Genomic DNA, 23,185 nt, shown 5'->3' with positions numbered 1-23,185 from the left:
CAGGGCAGCAATACAATGCTCTGCCTTGGGAAACATCTCTGCTGTTCAAAAACCCCAGACTATTTTGCACTTACCAAATGCAAGTGATCATAGAATTATATAGATCAAAACTATTTTCATACAAGCCAAATGATTGTCTGGCTCTGTTGAACAAACCTTTTAAAATACACAAATACTTTTACATTACTGTTCATTGAATCTTTGGAAATTTTGGATGTTAGATTACATGCACATCTTAGAGAGTGAAGATAATGAGAGAAAGGGGAAGTATAAGGAGATTACCCTCTGCAACTTCCCTGTTTTTCAATGCAGAACAAAATTAACTGTAATGGTAAAGTGGACAATAAAAGGAGAAAAACTTTGTCTAGCAAAAGAGAACTGTCAATTATTTTGGGTACTTCTATTGTTTTCAAGAAAGAAAAGTGAAGAGAAAATGAGGAGTAAATTCTGGAAGTAACTTTCTGTAGAGAGATGGAAGATTTTTGAGGCTCAGAATTTTGTGTGATTCCCATTTCATTAACTCTTCTTACCTGACTGCAATGGAAGGGGCAGAGTTCTCCATATCTTACCCATGATCTCAGTATCATTCAGAATGTTTGCAATTGATCCTTGCTTATAAATAAATTTTCTGAACAAGTGTTCTGAGCAAGTAGAATGAATTTGTTTTTAATTTATGTTGACTTTAGTGGCATACACTAAGTTACAGGAATATCTTTGTCTGTTGAATCAGTGAGCAGTATATTGTATTTGTGAGCAGCATAAATTAACAGCACCCTTAGCTCTGTTCTTGGGAGGTTTAATTTGGTTCCTGCTAGAGTAATATGTACACTCGTATGAAGTAGAAGGGCTATAGAAAACCATCATTGGTAGACTTGAATTTTGGAATTTTGAAGTATTTTTTTCCCTTCTCATCTACCTCCCTCTTCAGGTTGATCTGACATGGGAAGATGCTTTGTTCATGTTTGAGTATTTTAAGCCTAAAACTCTTCCAGAATTTGATAGTTACAAAACCAGTACTGTGTCTGCTGATTTGGCCAACCTCCTGAAGAAAACTGCCACAATTGTTCCTCGAACTGACAAGCCTATGCTGAGCCTGGAGACTGTATCTGCCTATATTGAAGGAACATGCAGCAAGGTATAATTCATTGTTTTTTTTAAAAATTAAATTGAAGGGAGTAAAAATTGATGTTGCTACTTTTATGTTGACTTTGAGATTATTAGTGGAATGATTTATTCCATGATGTTGGGTTTCATTGGGTAATTGCATTTCAAGAAAATAAGAATGATCCCACCAGAGCTTTAGTCTTTGAATGGTGAAATGTAGTCAGCATGAGATATTCCATTAATGTTTGTAAGTGCTCTGTGTATCTGTGAAATGCTTTCAATGTCTTCATATTCAAAACCTTCATATTGTGTGATGAAAATGCTACTTCCTCTGCAAGGAAGGAGCAAATGTGCAGCTCATTTAATGTAAACTTTTTGATTTTCAGGCACCATCTCTCCCTGAGGGTGCAGACTATTCCCCACCAGTGGTGACTGAGCTGTATTATCTCCTGGCAGACTATCATTTCAAGAACAAAGAGCAGTCCAAGGCCATTAAATTTTACATGCACGACATTTGTATTTGTCCAAACAGGTCAGTGTTTTTGAATCCTGCTGCACGTCCTTCATTCTTCTCACTTCTTTCAGTACTGAAAAGCTGTCTAGCTGCTTTCAGAAATGAAAAATAAAAAAAAAAGCCCAAACCACCAAAACCCCCACCTGCAATCCATTATCACATGTCCATTATATAATTGAGGGTGTCTAAAGCAACCAACAGAGAAAACAAAACCCAAAATGTAGAATTAAATTTTTGAGTGCTTTGAAATTAAAACTAAAAAATGAAAGGAGGGGGAAGCTAAATTGAAATAAAGAACAACTCTGAAGAATGAACCTTTTGTTCTTTGTTTTGGCATGTTCATTCATGATAAGGAGTGAAAAATGTCATCATTTGATAGTATAGCTATAGCACAAGTGGCATCCTTCAGTGGATTAATTGTTTAGGCTGACCTCTTCCTAAAAGTGCTGATTTTGCTGCTAGAGATCTACACAGTGAATACAAGTAAAGTATTTAAGTGATGTTTAAACAAAACAACCTTGTTTCTTGATAATTTAAAATTCACTGAAATACCATCAAGATTAAGCTCTCTCATCTTAAAAATAAAGCATGTTCTGAACATCAGTCTTCTAAATTAAATTAAATAACCTTTAAATTTACTGATTAAATAAAGAGTTTGCATATTAGTTGTTATCATTTTAATTCTCCTTGAAGTTGATAGATCAGGGTCAGTGACAAAAACCCCTAATTTGATAGATTTGAGACAAGAAAATTGTTTCTAAATCCAGTCACGTAACAGAGACAAAAGGGAAGGTGAAGGCACAGAGCAATTTTAGATGTGAAATCTTCAGAGGAAATAGCTGTAGTTTAATGTTATTGCATTTTGTAGTCTGGGACTTGTGACTAGCAAATGGCTAAAACTTTTGTCTAAAGGCAAATAAAGAAATTGCCAATACTTCCCCCTACCTATTTTTCTGTCGTTTTGGTGTTCTAAAACTTAAATTAATAAATGAATGGAACATATTTTTACTTTAATGTGTGATATTTTTTGCTCAGAAGATGCCTTATGTGGTAGCATAGTATTTTTGCCCCAGTCGAAATAGTTAGTACCTGTCTGTACTATAGTTCCTGTTCCATTCCCCTCAGGAATCTGACTATTGAGGTCACTTGACCTAGAAATGAGTTTTCAATTGGAATCAGAAGAAATTGCAGGCAAAAATATGAGAACATTATGGTTGTTACCTTGGTGTTAAAATTATGGTAAAATTGAAAAAGCCCAAAGCAGCTGAACCCTGGTGTTAAAGTGAGGTTGTGGCCTATGGAAACCACCCTTCAGACTGTATTGTCAATAAATACAGGGCTGGACCTTCAGGCAGAAATTGCAGTTTTAGTTCATCAATTGAATACAGTTTTGGCTTTATGATTTTTGTTATGATTATTCACAGCTGAGTCCAACAGTATAAGGTGTGATAATGTCTGCTGGCCTGCAGGGTAACAACATTTTTACAGGGCTGTGTTGTTACTGAGAAAAAAACCATTGGGAGTGCTGCCATTAGAAATATAGATATACTGGCTTTGCATGGAAAATAAATGGATTTTCCATCTGTTTTCCTGGTGTGACAGTTACTGGGGCAGTGCTTTGTTAGGAAACCATTTTAAGAAAATCAGTATGATATATGTAGCTGTGGAAAGGGGTTTTAACCCTTTAATTGTGGCAGAAATAAGATGCACAGCTACATGGTCATCTTTCATGACAGGAAGAAAGAGCCAAGTTTATTCACAAACACACTTGGTTTTATAGCATGACTGCAACTCCAAGAGTAGAGAAAAGGTGATTGGTTCAGAGAGAAGACACCCCATTGCCAGGGCCTGGCCACACACCACAACAGGTGTTTAATTTTTGTTATTAATTCCTTTTTATTTTGATCAAATTATCACCCTGGGAGAAATTCTCCCTAGCCTTGAGCTGGACCAGCTCATCAGGCTGGGAACAGAGCTGAGAAGCTCCAGTCTGGCTGTAATTTTCTTACTTTCTCAATATGTGTCCCACAGATTTAGTCTGGACAGCTTGTATTCCACCCTGAGGAGAAAATGCAGAAATCTGTTTTGTTTGATAAAAGGTGGAAAAGGTTGTAGATAAGAGAAAACAAATGCATGCCTTCAGTGTAATGTTCAGGGGGAGTTTGTTCATGGGGCGTGTTCTTGCCTGCACAGGTTTGACTCCTGGGCTGGGATGGCTCTGGCTCGAGCCAGCCGCATTCAGGACAAGCTGAACTCCAATGAGCTGAAGAGTGATGGCCCTATCTGGAAACATTCCACCCCTGTCCTGAACTGCTTCAAACGAGCCCTGGAGATCGACAGCTCCAACCTGTCCCTGTGGATCGAGTACGGCACCATTTCCTACGCCCTGCATTCCTTTGCATCCCGACAGCTTAAACAGTGGAAAATGGAGCTTCCCCCTGAAGTGGTGCAGCAGGTGGGATCTAACAGAGAGAGTATAAAGTTTGAAATACTTAAAATTAGGTTTTCTAACATAGTCAATTTTTGCATGTTATTTTCCACGTATGAGACCGTATGGTTACTTAGTATTGTTGGAAATTCCAGTAGTCATGTAATCTGGTGGTGTCAAGCAGCATTTAGGGTGGGTTTTTTCCTTTCTTTTTTCTATGTAAAATCAGTTTGAGCCTAATTTTTGAATTATCTTTTGAAGGTGACACAAAATTATTGTAACCTTCTGGAAAGGGGAGTTATATTTACCTTTCCTTTCTGTAAATGTCATGTAATGTTTCCAGGAAAAGGTGAAATGCATATATGTTGAAATAGTGAAGAGATCAGAAATAACTGATATCTGTGTCCGTCTCTCCTCTCTTCTATCTAAAGAATCTTCCCCTTTTTCTGTGTTTTTGGGCCCTTTACCTAAACAAAAGATCAAAGTGAGAAGATAGGTAGAATTTCAGTTGGAAGCATCGTTATAAATTCATTATCTCTTTCTGCATAAGGGAAGTGAAAAAGATTATTAAGAAATTTATTGCTAAACCAAAATGAGCAATTCTAAATACACTCTGACAGTGGTAAGAGTTGCTTGGGAAAATGTTTTGTCTTTTTGGAGCAGTGAACTCCATTTCTGATTTAGCTCTTCTGACTTCCAAATGTTACGTAGTCTGCAGCTGGAAGCACAGTGAAAAAAAGGAAGTGCTGCAATTTGTGAAACTTTGAGTGTTTGAAATGCAGAGATCAGTGCTGGGAGCACCCTTTGCTCGTGGGAGAAGTGTTTACAGTATTTACAGGGGGTGGTGAGTGTCACTGTGAGCTGCCTCCAGCACTGCATTTACACGGTGCTGCCCACAGGCACTTCCTTGCCTAAGAACAAAGGTGATGTCAGCCTGCAGATGGAAAGGGAACAAATAGTTTATTACAGAGTATGTTTGAAATAACAGTTAACAGTAGAGTTTTCTTCTGGAGGGTTATTGCATCCAGCAGCTCCAAAACTAACTCCTCAGAAAATGAAGTTACTACATTTTATGTCTTTGCCCTATCAGAAATTTGGTCTTGCAGCCTCTTGGCAATGAGGGATTTGTTGAAGAATTCCAGGAATATGCTGGAGTTACATCATATTATCAGATAAAAGGAGCAATACAGAGTAGCCATCTGAAGTTGAGGATTAAATGAGAATGTTTATTTAGGACTACTTAAGTCTTCATTTTTTTCAAGTGAATATATTAAAAATGCGCAATTTAGTAAGAAAAGCTCTATTATAATAAAAGATAAATTGAAATAATTTCATCTCACTTCCACAGATATATCTCTTCAGGAATGTGTTTCTCATACATAAAAACCTTATTATTCTCTTCTTCTTACAAAATGTTTAGGAAAGGAAGAGTTATGTTTTAGTTCTTGGTTATAGCCACACAGCTTAAATTTATAAACTTCATTTTCAAAGACAGAAAATTACATTAATGCATCTTTTGACCTAGTTTTTTTTCACATTAATTTATTGGCATTTAATTTTAATTTATGCTGCTGGTTTTTCTCTTTTTTTTTGACGAGGTGGGGAGAATATTCATCGAAGAATTAGATACATTGCAAGCAAGATGAAATACTTTTCTTCACAAATGAGAGTGGTCCATAGTGGCTTTAGCAGATTTCAGTTGCAGAACAAAGCAAATATTTTTTTTCTTTGAAGAGTTAAGATAATTAAAGCAGCAAAAAACTTATAGAATTTCTGTAGACCTGAATACTGGGTTGTCATTTTTCGGATTTATATTTATATAAATATTATATAAATATAAATACTTATTCTATCTTACTGTTTAGTTCTGGTTGTTTGTGCCAGGAGTTACTGGAGTGAACAAAAACCTGTCCATAAACACATTTTGTGGGCTCTTGGGGTGTGTTTGACCACTTGGGATGTATTTGGTCACGTGGGATGTATTCGATCACTTCTCTGTCTCTGAGGTGGAACGTGTTTAGAAGCTGTGCCGTGTTGGTGCTGTGTTGCACGGGCAGCAGTGTAGAGTGTGCCATGAGAGCTGTAGTGAGTGGCTGTGCTGTGTCGTGTCCCCCTGGCTGGTGGCAGATGGAGGAGCGCAGGGACAGCATGCTGGAGACAGCCAAGCTGTGCTTCACGTCGGCGGCGCGCTGCGAGGGCGACGGCGACGAGGAGGAGTGGCTCATCCACTACATGCTGGGCAAGATCGCAGAGAAGCAGAAGCAGCCTCCTGTGGTGTACCTGCTGCACTACAAACAGGCAGGGCACTACCTGCACGAGGAGGCTGCTCGTTATCCAAAGAAGATTCACTACCACAACCCACCAGAACTTGCCATGGAAGCCTTGGAGGTAAAAGTTAAATGTGTGGGCTCGAAGCCTTGTTCTCTACAGAGTGTTAGGCACGTGTAGATGGTGCTCTGCGTCGGGGAACGTTTGCAAGACACACTTGGAGAGCAAAATGGAGCCTGTTATTCAGGCTGATTTCATTTCAAAGGCAGTTTGGACAGGTGGGTAGCAATTCCACTTCTGAATTTTGCTGCACACAGTTTTGATAAAAGTCAAACACTGATAGGATTCACAAGCATCTCGTAGCTATGGATGCACAAGTTCATGCATGAGGTGGGAGCTTTGCTTTCACTGTGCTGGCTGGGAAAAGCAGTGGCTCTAGAACATAGCCAGTGGTAAATTGCTTGCAACAAGGCCAGTTCTGCTTTCTTTGTTGTGTTCCACAGGTTATGATTATAAAATTTGTACAGTGTTGGCATTTTGTAATTTAAAAGGAACTTTCAAAGGCAGGGAAAGTTTGATTCAGGTAAGTTTAGGTGACAGGTAACTGTCTTAATGAACTCCTGCAGATTCTATAGAGAAAAGACTATTAGTAATACATTACAGAGCTACAGATTCTTTACTGACCAAATGGACTTTGGTGTTTTCTAGGTATATTTTCGACTTCATGCTTCTATTTTGAAACTTGTGGGGAAACCAGACTCTGGAGTAGATGCAGAGGTACTGGTTAGTTTCATGAAAGAAGCTTCTGAGGGACCCTTTGCCAGGGGTGAGGAGAAGAACACCCCAAAAGTAGCAGAAAAGTGAGTGCTAGTTTCCAGCAGTGTCCTCTGAATGAATGCTAGTGAACTACTGTACAATACACTATTAAAATGAAGCTGAATGAAATACAAACAAAGTGAATAAAATCCATGCTAATGTGTTTGCAGTTTTCAGGTACTGTGAATAAGATTACATGCTACTCTGAGATCTCAATAATTGTCACAGAGAAAATGAGAAGGGACGAAAACAGAACAATTCTGATATTGTGATCCATTTGTTTTTATTTATTCATAAATTTGATTTTTAAAATCAACTGTTAAAAAATGCAAACGCAAATTACGTTCACATATAGGATGAGAGATTTTAGTCCTTACAATTTGTCTCATTAACAGCTGAAAAATGAAAAAGAGTTATCATTGACCAGTGACAAGGGAGGAAAATAGCTTGTACTAAAAATCCTTTCTTTAGAATTTGTCAGTGAGATTTAATTACTCCGTTGGAAATGCTGTAAGAACATACATTGTCCTTTTGTTCTTTGTATATAAACACTTCCACTTTCTTCTCGCCCTCCCAGAGAAAAACCTTGCATGATAGATGAAGACTCTCACTCCTCAGCTGGAACAGTGCCAGGCCCTGGGACTTCCCTCCCCTCCTCCTCGGGTCCAGGTCTGACATCCCCACCTTACACAGCCACTCCAGTTGACCACGATTACGTCAAATGTAAAAAACCCCGTCAGCAGGCCACGCCGGACGGTACATTCCTGTTCTCAATTCTGCCAGCAGGGGCGTGCTCTGAGCACGGGGGGTTTGATCATGATCAAACTGCTCAAGGAGGGTGAGGGGTCTGTGGTAACACGGGCAATATTGAAGCTCATTATCTTTCTATATATTCAGTGCCTTAAATAGAATCAATGTACAATCAGAGCTTTAAGTACGAAACTCAAAGTTGTCACCTGCCACCGCTGGTGCCTGTCACTCAGTCAAAACAGTAATGTTGGTAGGAGGAATATGAGCTCCCTGAATTTTCAGTGATTTTTTTTTTTCTTCAGAGCTCATTGGGAAACATGTGGGTTCAGTCTTTAAAAGACTGGACACTGTTTTGGCCTGTGTCAAATGACCAGGTGAAAATTTAAACTGCTTCAAACAAGACAAATTGGTAAAAAGACAACACAAGCCAGTATTACAATTTTTTGAAGGAGGCAGGTGGCAACTATTCTGAATATATTGTGATTCAGCACGAAGTGATTTGCATGACAGTCCAGTAGATTCCATCTTTTAATTTTCCTTTATCATTTACAATGACTGGTTAGCAGCTCATCTTTGTAGAATATGAAGTGATAGAATAAATAATTGGCTTATAAATATAAGAAGAAGGGGGGTGGTGTCATAATGTTAATGAAGATTTTGCAATTGCATGTATAATAGAAATTAAGTTACCATTTAAGTAACCTGAATTCATTATTTGGCTAGGAATTTGATTCTGATTCTACTCTTCCAGCCATTTGTTTATCCATCTGGATCTATGAGTATCAGCACTCAAGGAGTAAAATATCTACAGTGTTTAGCTTGGTGTTGGTAGAATGTGTCAGGCCCCACAGAAATGCTCTGCTTGATATGAATTTATTTCTGGAGGGTGGGCTGCTTCCTATTGTCATTTTCTGAAGAATGGAAATTTGTAAATAACTTTGTTGATACAGTTTTGAAACAAATGTTCATATGCCTGAAATTTTTGCAGGGTGAATTTATTCCTTTTCCTCAACAATCCTTGGTGCAACTGACAGAAGCTCTTTTATTTCTTTAATTATATTGAACAGAGAAATGTTCATTTTGTTACTGCTTGCATTTCACTTGGGAGGAATTCATTAGACTGTTTTGAGATCATTTGTAGTGTGGAGGTGTCAGTGGGTTATGTAGTGATCAGGCACTTTTATTGGCTTTTTGATGTCGTTTGACACAACAGCATAGAAGGGAACAAATATTTAAATATTTCTTAAGTAATATTCCCTATGAGAAGCTTTTCTGCCTAAGACTACATCTGCTTAGGTCCTGAAGTGTGTCTCAGTGCTCCCAGGAGAGCCATAAGCTGAATAAATATTGCAATGTGTGCTCGGTGCCTCCTCCCCAAGTGAGACACGATGGGCTGTGGCAGCCCCTGGCCCGCTGGCAGCGGGGGCGGCTGCTGAGCCAAGCCTGAAGGTGCCAGTGCAGGAACATCTGCCTCTGCCAGGCCTGCAGGAGCACGTCTGGAGCTGCAAGCTGAGCCTAGCTGGGACTGAGCTTTGTGCTGTCAAAGCAATTCCAAATGTCAGCTGCTGGAAGAGGCAGAGTTTGGGTGATCTTCAGGAAGGCTGTATGTAACCATGACAAGGAGAATTGCAGAGTACTGCATCATTCCTAATGTTTTGTAAGTTGCTGGCACAACTAAGCCCTGGATCCAGCATATTGAAGAACCCCAGGAAACTGAAATATTTGCCTTGGGGCTGTTACAGATGGAAGAGCTAACAGGCTGAGCTAACAGGCTCAGAAGTCTTCCACTTTTATATTATTACATATACTGTGCTCTTCTGCATGCATTTGCATTTTACTTGCATTAAAATATATACTTTTGAAGTAAAATGCTCTTGACATCTTACACATAATCACATCACTGAAGAAAGCTGGTGCCAGCATTTTCATTGTACCATTCCTAAAAATAGCAAGAAAATACTCATCATTTGACTACTCTTTAGATTATTTTTGAACCATTCTGGCAGAAATGAAGCAGTCTGTATTGGACTTCAGGATCTAATAAGCTGACCTAAATTCAGCCTAGAAGTTTATTTTTTCTGAGGCTTGTCAATACTCTTGTTTACCCTTGTATTGATATTGTTGACCATACACGGCATAGGTAATGTAAGGGTATTGTACAGTTTTACACACTTCTTTTCATATATTAGCAGAAGCAAAATGCTATTTGGGGTCATTACTGACCTTTGAGACCTTTTTTGATCATTTTTGTATTCTGTGCTTTGAGAAAACATGACCTGTAAGGAAAGAGAGAAGGAATTGGGATGCTTTGTCTGCAGAGAAGACTCAGGGGAAACATAACAGCAGAGTTACCTAAACAGTGTTGAAAGCTGTAAAAAGAGTTAAGAGGCAAAACCCCAGGATGTCCATGTTCATGGAAGACAGAGAAGATGATATTGCACTTAAATTGCATTTTCGTTCTGAACATTAGAAAACAGTGTTAGACTAGTCTTAGGAAACTAGGAAACTTCAGAAACAAAACCAGTATAGCCCTGCAATATTTTAGCACTGGAAGTCATTAAAAAGTGACAGTGCAGCTGTCTGCCAGGCATGATGGAGATATAATTTATCCTGATGGAAAAAGGAATGGACTAGATGAACATTTGCAGTTCCTCCTGAACTCTAGTCTATTAATTTTGTGGGTTTTGTGGGTTTGAGTTTTGGTGGGGTTGTTAGTTTGGTGCCTTCTAGAGCAGCAGGTTATCTCACTACAAGCTAGAGAGAATTGCTGTACAGCCAAACAGCTTTTCTTGAAAATACTGGGGTTCTGATCTTCAAAAATGTATCTGTAAATAGGTAAAGCTGTGAGAGCAGACTTATTTTGAATACATTATATTTAAATGTGTCATTATAGTTCTGTAGCTCTCTAGCACGTTTTGCTGGTGAGAAATGATGACTGGGATATGCAGAAATCACTGTTAAAGTTGAGAGCATTGAAAGGCTTCAGATTCAGTGAATGCTATTGATACTGGTTTTAAGTCATGTATTTAATGAAAATGGGAGAAAGGAACCAGTAAATACAGCTTGTAAAGTAACTAAACTTCTTTTTCCTCATGGCAGCTGCTAGCACATATCTCCTTCAAGGAGACAAAAGTATTGCTGAGTGGCAGCTGTTATTTGCTGGCTGACTTGCTGCTGTCATCTATGTAAAATGGGCAGCTTCCTTTCTCTTTTCTTGTCCTTCCATTTGGCAACATCTTTTCTTTCCTTCTGTTAATCCTGTCTTTCCTGTCATCAACACTGCCTATTGCTATTTTATAACCCTCCAAAGTGAAAACTTGCATTTGAAGTCTGAAGCATAGGTTCAGACTCTTATTTTCCAAGAGTAAAACAAGAATATCCAGGAACTTGCCAGGCCCTCAGACTTTCATTACCTGTGCTGATACTGTATTTACACAGATAATGGCCAGTGTTACATAGCAAAACAGATATGTTCTCTGTCCTCCTCTATATATAGCTGGGTGTATGTCAGTGAAGACCAATTGCAGTGAAAGCAATAGAGTTAGCTCAGAAAGCAGGAAAAACAGTAAAATAAAAACAAAATCCTGAATAAGGTATCTGTTTCTCAAAAAGCAGATTGTTTAGGAGGTGTTTTTTTGCTGTAATATGCCTTTGTTGTGTTGATACTCAGTTCCATATTCCTGTGGTGGTATGCACATGATGTATCCATGGCTATTGCAGTGTTAAAGTGTTGTACTGTGTAAGTCTTCATCCATGTCATGTAGTATGTCGTGTGTAGTTAGACTTAATTGTCCTTTTTTTGTGTTTGTCTTTGCTTAATTGCTTTTGCAACCAATATTGCCCGTGCTGCCTCTAACCTTTACACAAATCTCTGTTCCCCAGGCATTCTCTTCCTGCTTTTACCTGTCACGGCTTGCTTTTAATAATTGGCAGAACCTGCATGATAAACTCACTGGGAAAGGCTCCTTGCTTCGTGCTGTGGGAGAAGTCTCACTCCATAGTTTGTCGGTCTGTAATTCTGCAAATGTTCTCAAGGTGCACAGTTTTTGTAAACGGGGGTTCTCAACATCCTGATGAGACAAAGGTGATCTCTGAGCAACTTCTTGCACCAGGTTGTCACTTATGCTGAACTAAATCAGCTTCTGGGATGGAGTGGATGTTTCTGTGCATAAAATGAACATCCACATTGCATTTTGGAACATTAAAATCTTGCCCTTAAAATTCTCTCTCTTCAGCAGTTAAAAATTAAATCTTTGAGTCTGCAGTGCATGTCCTGTTCTGGCACTGGTGCTGGATGCTCTTGGGGGCTGCATACTGGACTACATGAATAATGAATCACACCCAGTTTATTGCAGTGTGCTCCATTTTTACCTTTCCCCGATTGAACCTGTCTCTCATTAGTACAAGTGTCACACTGAGATGTAGTGTGAGATTATGTAAGAAGCATGTGTCCACATAAATGGGACATTGGTGAGATACTCTGGTGCTCTGCTCTTGAAGACAGAACAGCAATATAGGACTGTAAGTTATGGAAACACATTCTGTGTTCAGTGCAGCCAGACAAAACACAGACTCTCATCTTTGACTCATGTTAAAAGAGAACTCCCTTTAAATTGCTGTCCTCAAATTAACCTACTCCCATGCAAATCTTTGCACTTCTTTTGTCTTTTAATAATGTGCAAGTGCCTTTTGATGCAGAGCTAAATGTTGTCTTCCGTTATGGGTGGAACATGTTTGCAGAATGAGAATTCTGTGATACATCATGTTTCTGACTGCAGAGCAGGAAAGAAAAATGCTCATATGTTCAAGTGAAGAGGGGAGAAGTGGTGCCAGGCAGGACAAAGAGAGTCTGTACCTTCACAGCCTGTGAACAACCCACCTTTATTGCATGAGAAGATTTTTTTTTTCTTTTAATTACATATAGTTGCTTATTCATAAGCTCTGAACTGTGCAGCAGGATTTTTCTTTTCTGCAAATTGAGTTAGCATATGTATGGAGCTCTGTAGAAAAGCTTTCTGTGCCACTCATTTCTGATTTTTTGACTTGTAACTGATTGTTTATCATGATTCAGATGCCTTCTTATAATAACTGGAGGCACATTTTCCTTCAGATGTTTAAGACAGACAAAGATATCATTCAGAAGTGAGTTGTACCCTCTTGGCTTTCTGAGCCTTTTACTTACTCCTGCATGCTGATGTTTCAGAGGTCTTCTCTACCTTCCTTTTAACTTCCAGAAAGTTTCAAAAGAGGATTACTGAGCTGCATAGTAAATAATAGTCCAAGGCAGAACACCTCATTCCCATTGGCAGCATGAAACTGTTCTTCAGCTCCCCAGAGAATAAATTCTGTGAGTCTGTGCCATGGTTGGTACCTCGACATCATGCTTAGCAGTGAGAGCTCTGTCATTAGGATTGTCTGAGCTGCTTCAGGTCACTCCCACTGTGCCACATCATCACTCTCCCTGTCCCTCTGCACTGCTCACTGGGCTCACTTTAGCTAACAAGGCTTCTGGATGGTGCAAGGGCTCCTGTGGGAGGGTGCTGGCACAGGGTAATGCCTGCTGCAGTACTGAGCCCTCTTTTCCTTTTTGTTGCATTTTAGAATTGAGCAGTCATTTGGCTCTGCAGAGTTTAATGCAGCTTTGTCCTGGCGGCCTGCAGGTGCTGTGCCCAATGCTCAGGGAGCAGTGACAGTGACATAGTGACACAGCCGATGGCTGTGATTGCTATGCAGGAATAGTGGGGAACAGTGGGATTTTCGAAGTCAACCCAGTAAACCTATTTCATTCAGGATAAGATTAATGTTAAAATGCTCTTAAGCATGGAATTAAGGCAAACTGACTTCAGATATTTTTTCTAACATCTGTGACAGATGTGTTTTAGTAATGATAGTGATTTAATCATCTATGTGACTGACAGGACCTCAGTGTGATGCAATAAAGGTCTTGGCAGTACAGATGAATATATAAGTTATTTCTTCCTAATGACATCTTTCTGATAATAATTAGTATTTTTTTACTAATGTCTTGGAAAGTTAACAAGGTTCTTCTTTTGCCCTTTTCAAATCCCCTGTCCAAAGCTGTTCTTTTTCACCCATTGACAGAGTAGGGGATGTAATCTGACAGAGATTTGAAATGAGATGTCATAAGCTGAGGACATTATGAGAAATGAGGTAAAAAAAATTTTGCTTTCAAGTGCCATTTTTTAAAATTTTTAGAGATAAACATGAAATATTTAACTTGACATCAAATAGAGATTTCAGCTGATCAGGTTGTTTGAAATCTTCCTAAAACTTAGGAATGATGCAATGAAGTAATGAAACAAAATATAATAATACCAAGGAGAAACATCTACTATCAGGTCATATTTTTCATAGGAATATTGGTACAGTTACTTATGCACAATTTAGTAGAGCTTTCTCCCTTGTCTCTTCATTTCCACTACAGATAATAATTTTGGGACATTAATACCCAGCTATATTTTTATCTTAGCTTTGAAGTAATAGGAAGGGACCTCAAAAGAATATTTAGTCCTTGATTTACCAATCTCTTACAACAAGGGACCACCCCAGCTTTTTGGGAAAGCTTGCCTTACTGCAATTGCTGGGTGGGGAAACTAAGAAAACAGGTAAACAAAATATAAAACCCAATAATTTTTTAACTGTTAAATGACACTGGGTTGCATTAGGTTGTCTCTAATTGTAGCAGGATTTATTAAAAAGGGCTGATGTTCTCCATGGATTTCTGTCATTCAAAAGGGCAGGTGTTGGTAGCAGTTGGGAATTTGGAATAGATTCCTGTGCCTCACCACTGCAGTGTTTGGCACTCAGGTTGAGTGTGACTGTCTCAGCTGCAGTCAGCTCTTAGCACAGAAAGGAAAAGCTTCATGGCACAACAAATGTGAAATATGTGCTGTGTGTCCATCTAGCATATATATATATTTATAAAAAAGAGCAGTTAGGCTAGAAGAGGATAGTACTTTCATGTATACAAAATACACCATTTTTTTTTTCTTTTTAGGAAACCAGAGTTAGGATGTGAATTGGTGCAGTTGCCAGAAGTTCTGCATTGCATACTGCAGTATTTAGGTATTGAGGAGCTTTTTATTATATGAAGGAACATCTTGGGTAACCTAACAAATGATGGCTATTTGTCTGACTCTTCAAAAGCCTACAGTGATTCTATAGGTTCACTGTACTATTTTATAACTGTATGTAGCAGTTAAGATAGAGATGAGGGGGAAAAAAGGAGTTAATTTTTTTGCTGCAGTTAAAACCTATTGCCTTTTGCACTGTACCTAATGCATATGAAGAGCAATTATTATATTTTTATTTTTGTTAATCATATGTATTTGGAAATTCTCCCTCATCTTTTTTAAGATAAGTCAAATTCTCCTGGTAATTTTCATATGTCATCTCATTAATCTCTCATTTTTTATCCTCTCCTCTGAATTAATTTTCCTTATTTCAGTCTCTTTTTTAAAATGTGGGTCCCAAATACAGGCACCGTAATTAAGTTTAATTTTCATTAGTGCTCAGTAGAACAGGAAGACTCTTACATATTTTTTCTGTGAAGTTACTGATTGCACATTCAAGAGTGCTGCTTTGCTGAGGTGTGTTTAGAGTAGCCTGACATTTTGGCCAGGTCTGGTTTGAGAATCACAAATTCCTTCCAGGCCTGTGTGAATGTGTGTGCTGGGATCCACTCACACATTTTCTACTCCTCATCCTGTTACCTTTTAGGTGCTTAGAGAAGGATTTATTTATTTATACTCAAATAATTCTGTGGGAAATGAAGGCTGGCTGACTCACAGCTTTGACCTTTCATCCTTTGTAAAGATAAGTACTACTCTTTGTTTTACATTCCCTGGGACTTTACCCATCCTCTGTGATTTCTGAGAAATTAATATTAATAATTGGTGGCTGCTGCTAATTTCTGGAATACTCCAGGGTTTTCCATCAGGCTCACTCAGTTTGAAAGCATATACTGCATTCAAGGAATATCTAATATAATAGAAAGTTGTCTCAATAGTCATCTTCCTCTGGTTTCCAGTGATTAAGGAGCCCAATGTTAAGATAATTGTTTTTTTAATAGAGTTAAGGCATTGAAAGAAAAGAAGAATAACCGTCCCTACCTAGACCCACAGTCATTTGAGCAGAAATTTCAAATTAAAATAGCTAACTAATTGTAAGGAGGTGTTTACATTTGTTCCCATAAGGAAAAGCTCATGCATACATTTGAAATTTAATGTGTTGAATCATTGTCTGTCTTTGCATGATGAAGAATTATTGTAATTTCCCAGTGATCTGATCTCACCCAGGCATACTGGTCTGGCACTTCTTGATTTACATTCTAATGCTTCATCTGTCATAACCCACACACCAGAACTGACCTGCAGGCTTGTGGCAACATCTGGAAATTTGCAATTTTTTTTCCCTAAATGAGTAATTCAGCCTCTTTGCCACAGATACAGAAACTTTCTTTTTAAAAAATATCAAGGGAGCTACTGTAAATGGTTTTCCTGATGTTAACTGGGAGTTCAATAGTATCGATTTGTACCACAGAAAGTTATTAAAGCTTTATAAATGAGTCATTTAAAGCTTGACTGACCTCTCTTCAGAATCCTTCTCTTCCCATTCTTTATAATTATATTCTTTCTGTATAAAACTTGTCATCATTAACCAACTTATATAGCTTCCAATTAGGAAGTAAATACTGTTCTCCCATTCTTTTTCAAGATACAGTTTTATTAAGATCTGCTCACTGAAAGGGAAAGTTTTCTTTGTGTGGTAGTGAAAAGCCTACAGAGTGCATCAAGTCTGGTTTAAATTCATTGGAATCCTAATAAGCAGAACCTGATCTGCAAGCTGAAGGTTTGCAGAGGGATTTATCTTGATAAAATAAATTCATAGGAGGCCCTTAATTCTCTCCTGAGCAAGTGCAATTCAGATGGAACAGAAGAAATTTAATTAAATTATCTGCTCATCTCAAAACAAGGGCTTTTGCTTTGTTAATTTTCTTTCTTGATCTTATCAGTAAAATTGATGAATCAGAATGCAGTGGAACTACCTAGACAATGGATGTAAGCCCCTCCTGGCTATGCCATTTCTGTATAGAATTATAGAATGGTTTGGGTTGGAAAGGACCTCTAAAGATCATCTGGTCCCACACCCCTTCAATGAGCAGGGACACTTGTAAGTAGATCACAGAATCAAGTGTCAGTATTTTAAGAAGAAATTGGAAATAATTCTTGCAGACTCCAGATTTAAAGGGAATTGCCTGTATTGGAATTTGGTATTGAACACTGAATTATGTTGACACAATATGGAAAAATGCCAGTTTCCCATCTCAGTGGGAATGTGCAGGACTCTTTCTGTCAGAGAGACTAAGCTGTGTTCTTTAGTCATGCAGGGTTGCCTCTGATAACCCTTGATGTAAAGAACTTGGGTTATATCTGGCAGGTTTCAGACATGAGTGGGAGGTTTTCACTTGCCTGTTCTGAGGTGTGTGTGTTTTATCCCCATGATAAAGGCAGGATGCCTGTTCCTGTGCAGATTAACAGCTCAGTTGTGGCTGTACTGTAGTCAGCAGCCACTGCTCCACTCTGTCAAGGTAAAGTCACTTCTGTTCTTCTGTCTGTGCCTTGCAGTCCAGTTTCCCTGTCTGTGTTAGGCCCAGTTCTTTGATGTGTTGTTTATTTGCCATACCAAATCACATTTCAGAACAGCATCTTACACCTGCAGGATTGCTGGCCTCACGTCACTCCTGTAAGTCTTTGCCCTCTAATTCTGCTGATCTTTCTTTCCCTCGTGAGTAATTTTTACCAGTATTGTTCTTTATGGTTTTCTGTTGTCAATTAACTTTGCTTGTGTCAGGTTCAAAGTTACACTGGGTGCTTTTCAAGGCAAATGGTACAGTAAGCCTGGGAAATTTTACAGGGCCATACTAGCTGAAATATTGTGTTCCCAGCCTAACTGCTCTTGAAAGTTTTTATTACTTTTGAATCAAATTTCAGGATTATATTCTAGGAAGAAGTGTGGTGAGAATGAAATACCTTTTCTTGGTGGTGGTTAGGGGTCCTATATGGCAGTTGTAAGAGTTTGCAGAGTGGCCACAGTTCTGTGCTGCTGTTACCAAGAGACAAGTAACAGCTTGAAGAGTATGAAGTGGTGCATTCCTCCTTTATCTCTTTTGCAGAGAGGAGTCAGGATAGCACTGGGGCAGTGCTGTCTGACTCCAGTTCCACACAGGACATGTTTAATGAGCCTGCCAGTTCTCAAGACAGCCTGAAGAAGACTTACACAGAGAAGAGAATTTCTGCTACCTGTGCTGATACATTGATGCTCAGCAAAGAGACCCTGGCATCTGCAGAGGAAAAGGGTATGCCTGATTTAATAGATAATGTCAGCTACAATAGTCTCATTAAAATGTTTCTCCTGCCTTGCACATGCACTGAAATATGCTGCACTGTGACTAAGAATTTTAACTAGGTATCATTGCTGCCTCTATGTGTGTAGCTTAAATTTGGAACTGTGCCTCACTTATGTGGCCTGCTATCTATCTTACAAAATAAAAATAAGGATAAACTGCTATATTTGGTGGCCCTTTGACTGATTTGCCTTCTTTTAGGTTATTATTTGCTTTTTCTTCAGTGTTTCATATTGTTAAATAATTAAAGAGTAGTTACTTGAATATAGTCTCAAACAAGAATTTTTTACTTTTCCCAGGAATAGATGCCCTTTTTGTTCTGTCCCAGTAGCAGCTTAATATTCATTACAAAGAAGAGCAGAAATAGTAGAATTTAGATGCTTTATTCCAGTGGAGAACTAGAATTGCTCCCTACCAAAACTTTCCATATATAATAGTACTAGATGTTCTGTATTCCACTGGAAAAATGGTTTTAAAATCCATTAGCTGGAATTTCCCTTTGTCTGATGTTTGTACATTGGATGTGGCAGTAGATAAAGAGGCTGGACTTCAACAGGGAAAAACAAACAAAACCAATGTGTAAATTTTGTCCACCTTTCCAGGTTGTGGCTGTTTGTGGGATGTTAAATCTTCTTTGCCAGTTCACACTTTCCCAGTTTCAGAGCTCCAGGGATCATGCTGCATGGGTAGTCCTGAGTCACTTCCTGATCTCACTAGGAACAGGTGCCAGGCAGTTTTCTCTTAGTTTGCAGACTTGGATTACCTTGGTTTCTTGTTTTTAAAAATATTTTACTTCAGGCTTGCCTAAGCTAGGAAAGCCTGTGGTGGTGCTTGCATTAACATGCAGAAATAGGTGCCAGTTCCTAGTTTTGTGAAATAGTACTTCCACAATCACTAAATCCAGTAGTCTTTTGGCTACTAGACTAAAAGCATGGCTCTTTTTCAGGCTTGCAGCAAGCTGTTATTGTCATAATTTGTCAGAAAAACCATCAAATGCATTCTTAAATTACTGGTGTTGATTAGAACAGATGTTGTTTCCCATAAAGCTACCTGTACAGTAAAATTGTAATGGATACAGACATCAGGCAAGCACATTTTGAAAAATGTGAGTTCTGTAAAACATATTTGACTCAAAAGTTCAGCTTTATCAGAGAAAAAGTTACAGAGCAGCTTTATATTTGAGGATGAAGTACATTTCAGTGTATCTACACTCTCTGCTGGGAGGTGGGATGTAATGTAAGAGGTTCTTTATCCTAGCAAAGACAAAGACATGGTAAACTTCCATGACTAAAAATCAAAGTTAAAGAAATGAATCTGCATGTAGCATGTGTGTTTCCAGCAATAATGGTTAGCTAACAGGAAATGTGGAAGCTGCCACTGTAACAAGATGATTTCTGAAGTAAGATTTGGTGTCCTTCAACAAAAGATGGGTCAATTGAATTGTAAGTTACCAAGTTAATCACAAAAATATTTACATGGAACTGTGGGTACTACATTATACAGACCAGGTGAGCTGCTGCTGACCATTCTGTCTGAGCCCATTTTGTGTTCTGGGATTGTGTTCTTCTGGACAGATTATTAAGAATAATACATTTCACTTGGGAGGGTGGCTTTAATTTTCTGTTCTTTCTTTTCTTTGCAATAAAATGTTCCTGAATTTGCTCTTATTTTGGCTTTTTTCCCTCCTTCTCCTCAATCTTTCAAGTGTATGCAAAACCCTGCATTGTGTGAGGTGTGCTGAATTCACACTATTGTTCAGGATAAAATCAAAATGAAGACAATGGAAATATCACTGTGTGGCTCTGTCAGTGAGTTGCAGAGTACTTATTCAATGAACATCACAAATAGCCATACATTTTTTTTCAATATTTCTGTCTATGCTTGTTGGGGATTGAGTTATACTGTTCTGTTCTGTTGTCAATTTTTATAGCTGTTGTTGTTTTCTGCCTTGTTAGATATCAGTAAAGAACTGTTATTCCTATCCCCACATCTCCTGCCTGAAAGCCTCTGATTTGAAACTAAAATAATCAGAAGGGAGGGGGTTGCTCTCTGCATCTCAGGAAAGGGGTTCTCACCTTGCCTTAGCAAATACCTGTCTTTCAAACCAAGACAATGCTTTAATGAAGAAAAGGATTACCTTTTGTCATATTGAATTTTTGTCATTTTCTCTATGTCATTTGCCATTTGGAAATGGCAATTTCACTGTCACTTTTCTCTTACTCTTCCAGCTGCAGGGAAATCAGAAGAGCTGCTGGAGAGCTCAGAACCTTATGATCCTACTGATGTTCCTGGCCAGAAACTGGTGCTGGATGCTCAGTGTGCTTCTGGCAGTGCCCTGAAAGCTGCCGTGGCCTCGGGCTCGCAGTGGGAGTGCAGGAAGAAATGTGAGCCTTGCGGGGACGATGGCGGTGAATTTCCCCACGGGCTCCCCGCGGACCTGGAGGAGCAGCGGCGGTTCCTGACCGAGCAGTGCATCTCCTCCTTCTGCCTGTGCCTCAGCCGCTTCCCCCAGCACTACAAGAGCCTCTACAGGCTGGCCTACCTGTACACCTACAGCAAAACACACAAGGTGAGCTCTGAGCACAGGCAGCTCTGCTGCCACGGGCTTAAACGCTGCTGCCTCAGTGCACTTTGGAATGGAATTACAGCTCCTAGATTGTCTGACTCGTGTGTGAGGTCAGTTAAGGAGAAAATGTCTTTTTTTGTTACTGAACTAACTAATTTTCTGTCATTCAGCAGAGAATCACATTTTGGATATGTCACGTAAATTAAGATGTTCTCATAAAAATGGCAGCAATTATTTCTTTTGCTGAATAAGTGGACTGAAAAGTGACTTGGAAGCAGAAATTAATCAGTGTTATGTAAACACATCATGGTGCAGATAAACTTTCTGGGTATCCTGGGTCTGTGTAGGAATAGGACATTGAAATGATCACTATTACTATTTGTCATAATCCAGGTTTGGATGTCTTGTATTACATCATAAGCTGCTCTGCATGGCTTCCTGAATTTTCTTCCCCACCAGTGCAGAAGCTTATGTGAGCAATAGGGAAGGGAAACAAATTGTACTCCTGGCCTCGAAGTAGAAAATGTCACCAGTGTCACTGCAAAGTGAGCACAAGCAAATCTTACCAACCTACTGGGAGGTGATGAATATTCCATTTGTCTGTAGAGTGATTATCCAGAAATATATCACCCTTTTTTATAGAGACCTTGTTTTGAAAACATTCTTATGCTGTTTGTATGTAACAGTTGTTAATTTTTCCATGGAGCTAATCATGAATAGGAGCCATAGATTCCTGCAATCTGTCATTACTGTTGCTGACATGATTTTGTATCAACATTCAACAAAAAAAGCTGCCTGTTTTCAATTTATTGGTTCAAATAGCATGTCCTTGCCTGAGGAACTACTTGCAAAATATTTTCTTCTATTATTTTTCCCTGATGAAGCTTTCTCTTTTGCTTTTTATATCTCCCTCCATATATAAATATCAACTCAATGATGGATTTCTCTGTGAAATGCACATTGTTGTCTAAATCTGTTTGCTCCTGGAACTCAGAAAAACTGAATCCTGCCTGTTTGAGCCTAGTAATTGCCAGGCTGGCTTCAATGAGCATTTTTGGGTTTTACTGTTCTGTTTTATTACTTCTCTGCATAATGAACAGCACTTGACATGGCAAAAGCCAAATAATCTTCTTATTGATGTATGTGCACTACATATTTTCACATGGGTTTTACATTTTCTTTCTTTAATGACTCATTCAGGTTCCTTTATAGAGCAATGTCCAATGTCTGTGTTTTAATGGCACATTACTGTGTCTTCACAAACTTAAAACACAAAATGGGTCTATGCATTGTCATCAGTAACTGAAGGAAGAATTATGCTTACATTTACTCATGATATGCATGATTTTAAAAATGAGATAAATTATATCAGGTTATGCTGTTGGGGGGCAGAGTGGTAAATTTTAGAAAACTGAGATTAATTTTTAAATGCTTAAAACCATCTTGGAAAATTCAGCATTTATGTTCCAACGCCAGGAATTTGCATGAAGAATTTAGACTGATGTCCAAAATTCATGGTTGGCTGGGAAAAGGAGAGGATTGGCAGGTCTCCATAGTGCATAAAAAACCAAGTTTTCCCCCTGTGCAATCTGTTTTCTCCCATTTCACAGTTTTCCTGGTTTTGCTGTTGTGACATTAGTGAAGATAGTTGTTGAGTGCTTTTTAAAACATCTTTTCCAACTCTTTTGAACATTTTGTTTGGTTACGTATTCTGTTGGGTTTTTTTTCCCCTGCAAAATCCAGCTTAATATTTGGAGTCTATTTTTCTTTGTTTTAGTCTGTTATCAGAACAAATTTATACATAGCTATTTTTAGTTGGAGTAAATGTGCAGGGAAGTATGGATGAATTTTCAGAAGTTACTTCATGGCCAATTTGGGCAGTAGTTTCAGTTTCCCATTAACATTGTCTTGAAGTAAAGTCTTCATCCTTTGTGATTTTTACCTCCAAAATGAATGTTGGCACTGTTTGGAAGGAGAAGTTAGGACTTGGCAGGACCCTGTTTGTTGGTGTAACTTTGTGAAAAGTATTTGCCTTATGGATCAGGATGTGGAGCTGGTCTGATAATCTGTAAGCAGCAGGTGGTCAGGAAATAAAAATATTTACTTCCATGTTTTCTTTTAATCTCAAAATGAAAAGTGCTCTGTAAATCCTGGAAGAATCTGCTCACAAAGACTGTGTGAGTTTTTAAGTTTGTATTTTCTATAATGTCTGTTATTAGCAGAGCCCTTAATGGGGAAATGAATATTGGGTGTGACATGAGGTCAGGGACATGACAAGTCCAACCAGGCATAATACATGCATGTAAAAATTGC

The 23,185-nt window shown here is 38.6% G+C and overlaps 1 protein-coding gene across 4 annotated transcripts in view; it reads left to right on the top strand.

Moving 5' to 3' along the window:
- Nucleotides 1-23,185, top strand: part of CABIN1 (calcineurin binding protein 1) — a 104,869-nt gene that overhangs the window by 20,067 nt on the left and 61,617 nt on the right. For all 4 annotated transcript variants that reach the window (XM_014894731.2, XM_014894730.2, XM_014894729.2 and 1 more), the window contains 8 exons: nucleotides 929-1,135; nucleotides 1,491-1,636; nucleotides 3,812-4,073; nucleotides 6,174-6,434; nucleotides 7,023-7,174; nucleotides 7,708-7,886; nucleotides 18,076-18,258; nucleotides 20,535-20,875. In XM_014894731.2, coding sequence (XP_014750217.2) covers nucleotides 929-1,135; nucleotides 1,491-1,636; nucleotides 3,812-4,073; nucleotides 6,174-6,434; nucleotides 7,023-7,174; nucleotides 7,708-7,886; nucleotides 18,076-18,258; nucleotides 20,535-20,875 — 1,731 coding nt within the window. The remainder of the gene's footprint in view (nucleotides 1-928; nucleotides 1,136-1,490; nucleotides 1,637-3,811; nucleotides 4,074-6,173; nucleotides 6,435-7,022; nucleotides 7,175-7,707; nucleotides 7,887-18,075; nucleotides 18,259-20,534; nucleotides 20,876-23,185) is intronic.

Source organism: Sturnus vulgaris, chromosome 19 (assembly GCF_052056855.1).
Source record: "Sturnus vulgaris isolate bStuVul1 chromosome 19, bStuVul1.hap1, whole genome shotgun sequence".
Classification (NCBI taxonomy): domain Eukaryota; kingdom Metazoa; phylum Chordata; class Aves; order Passeriformes; family Sturnidae; genus Sturnus; species Sturnus vulgaris.
Note: the sequence above shows the minus strand (reverse complement) of the source record. Positions and strands in the feature narration are given on the sequence as shown.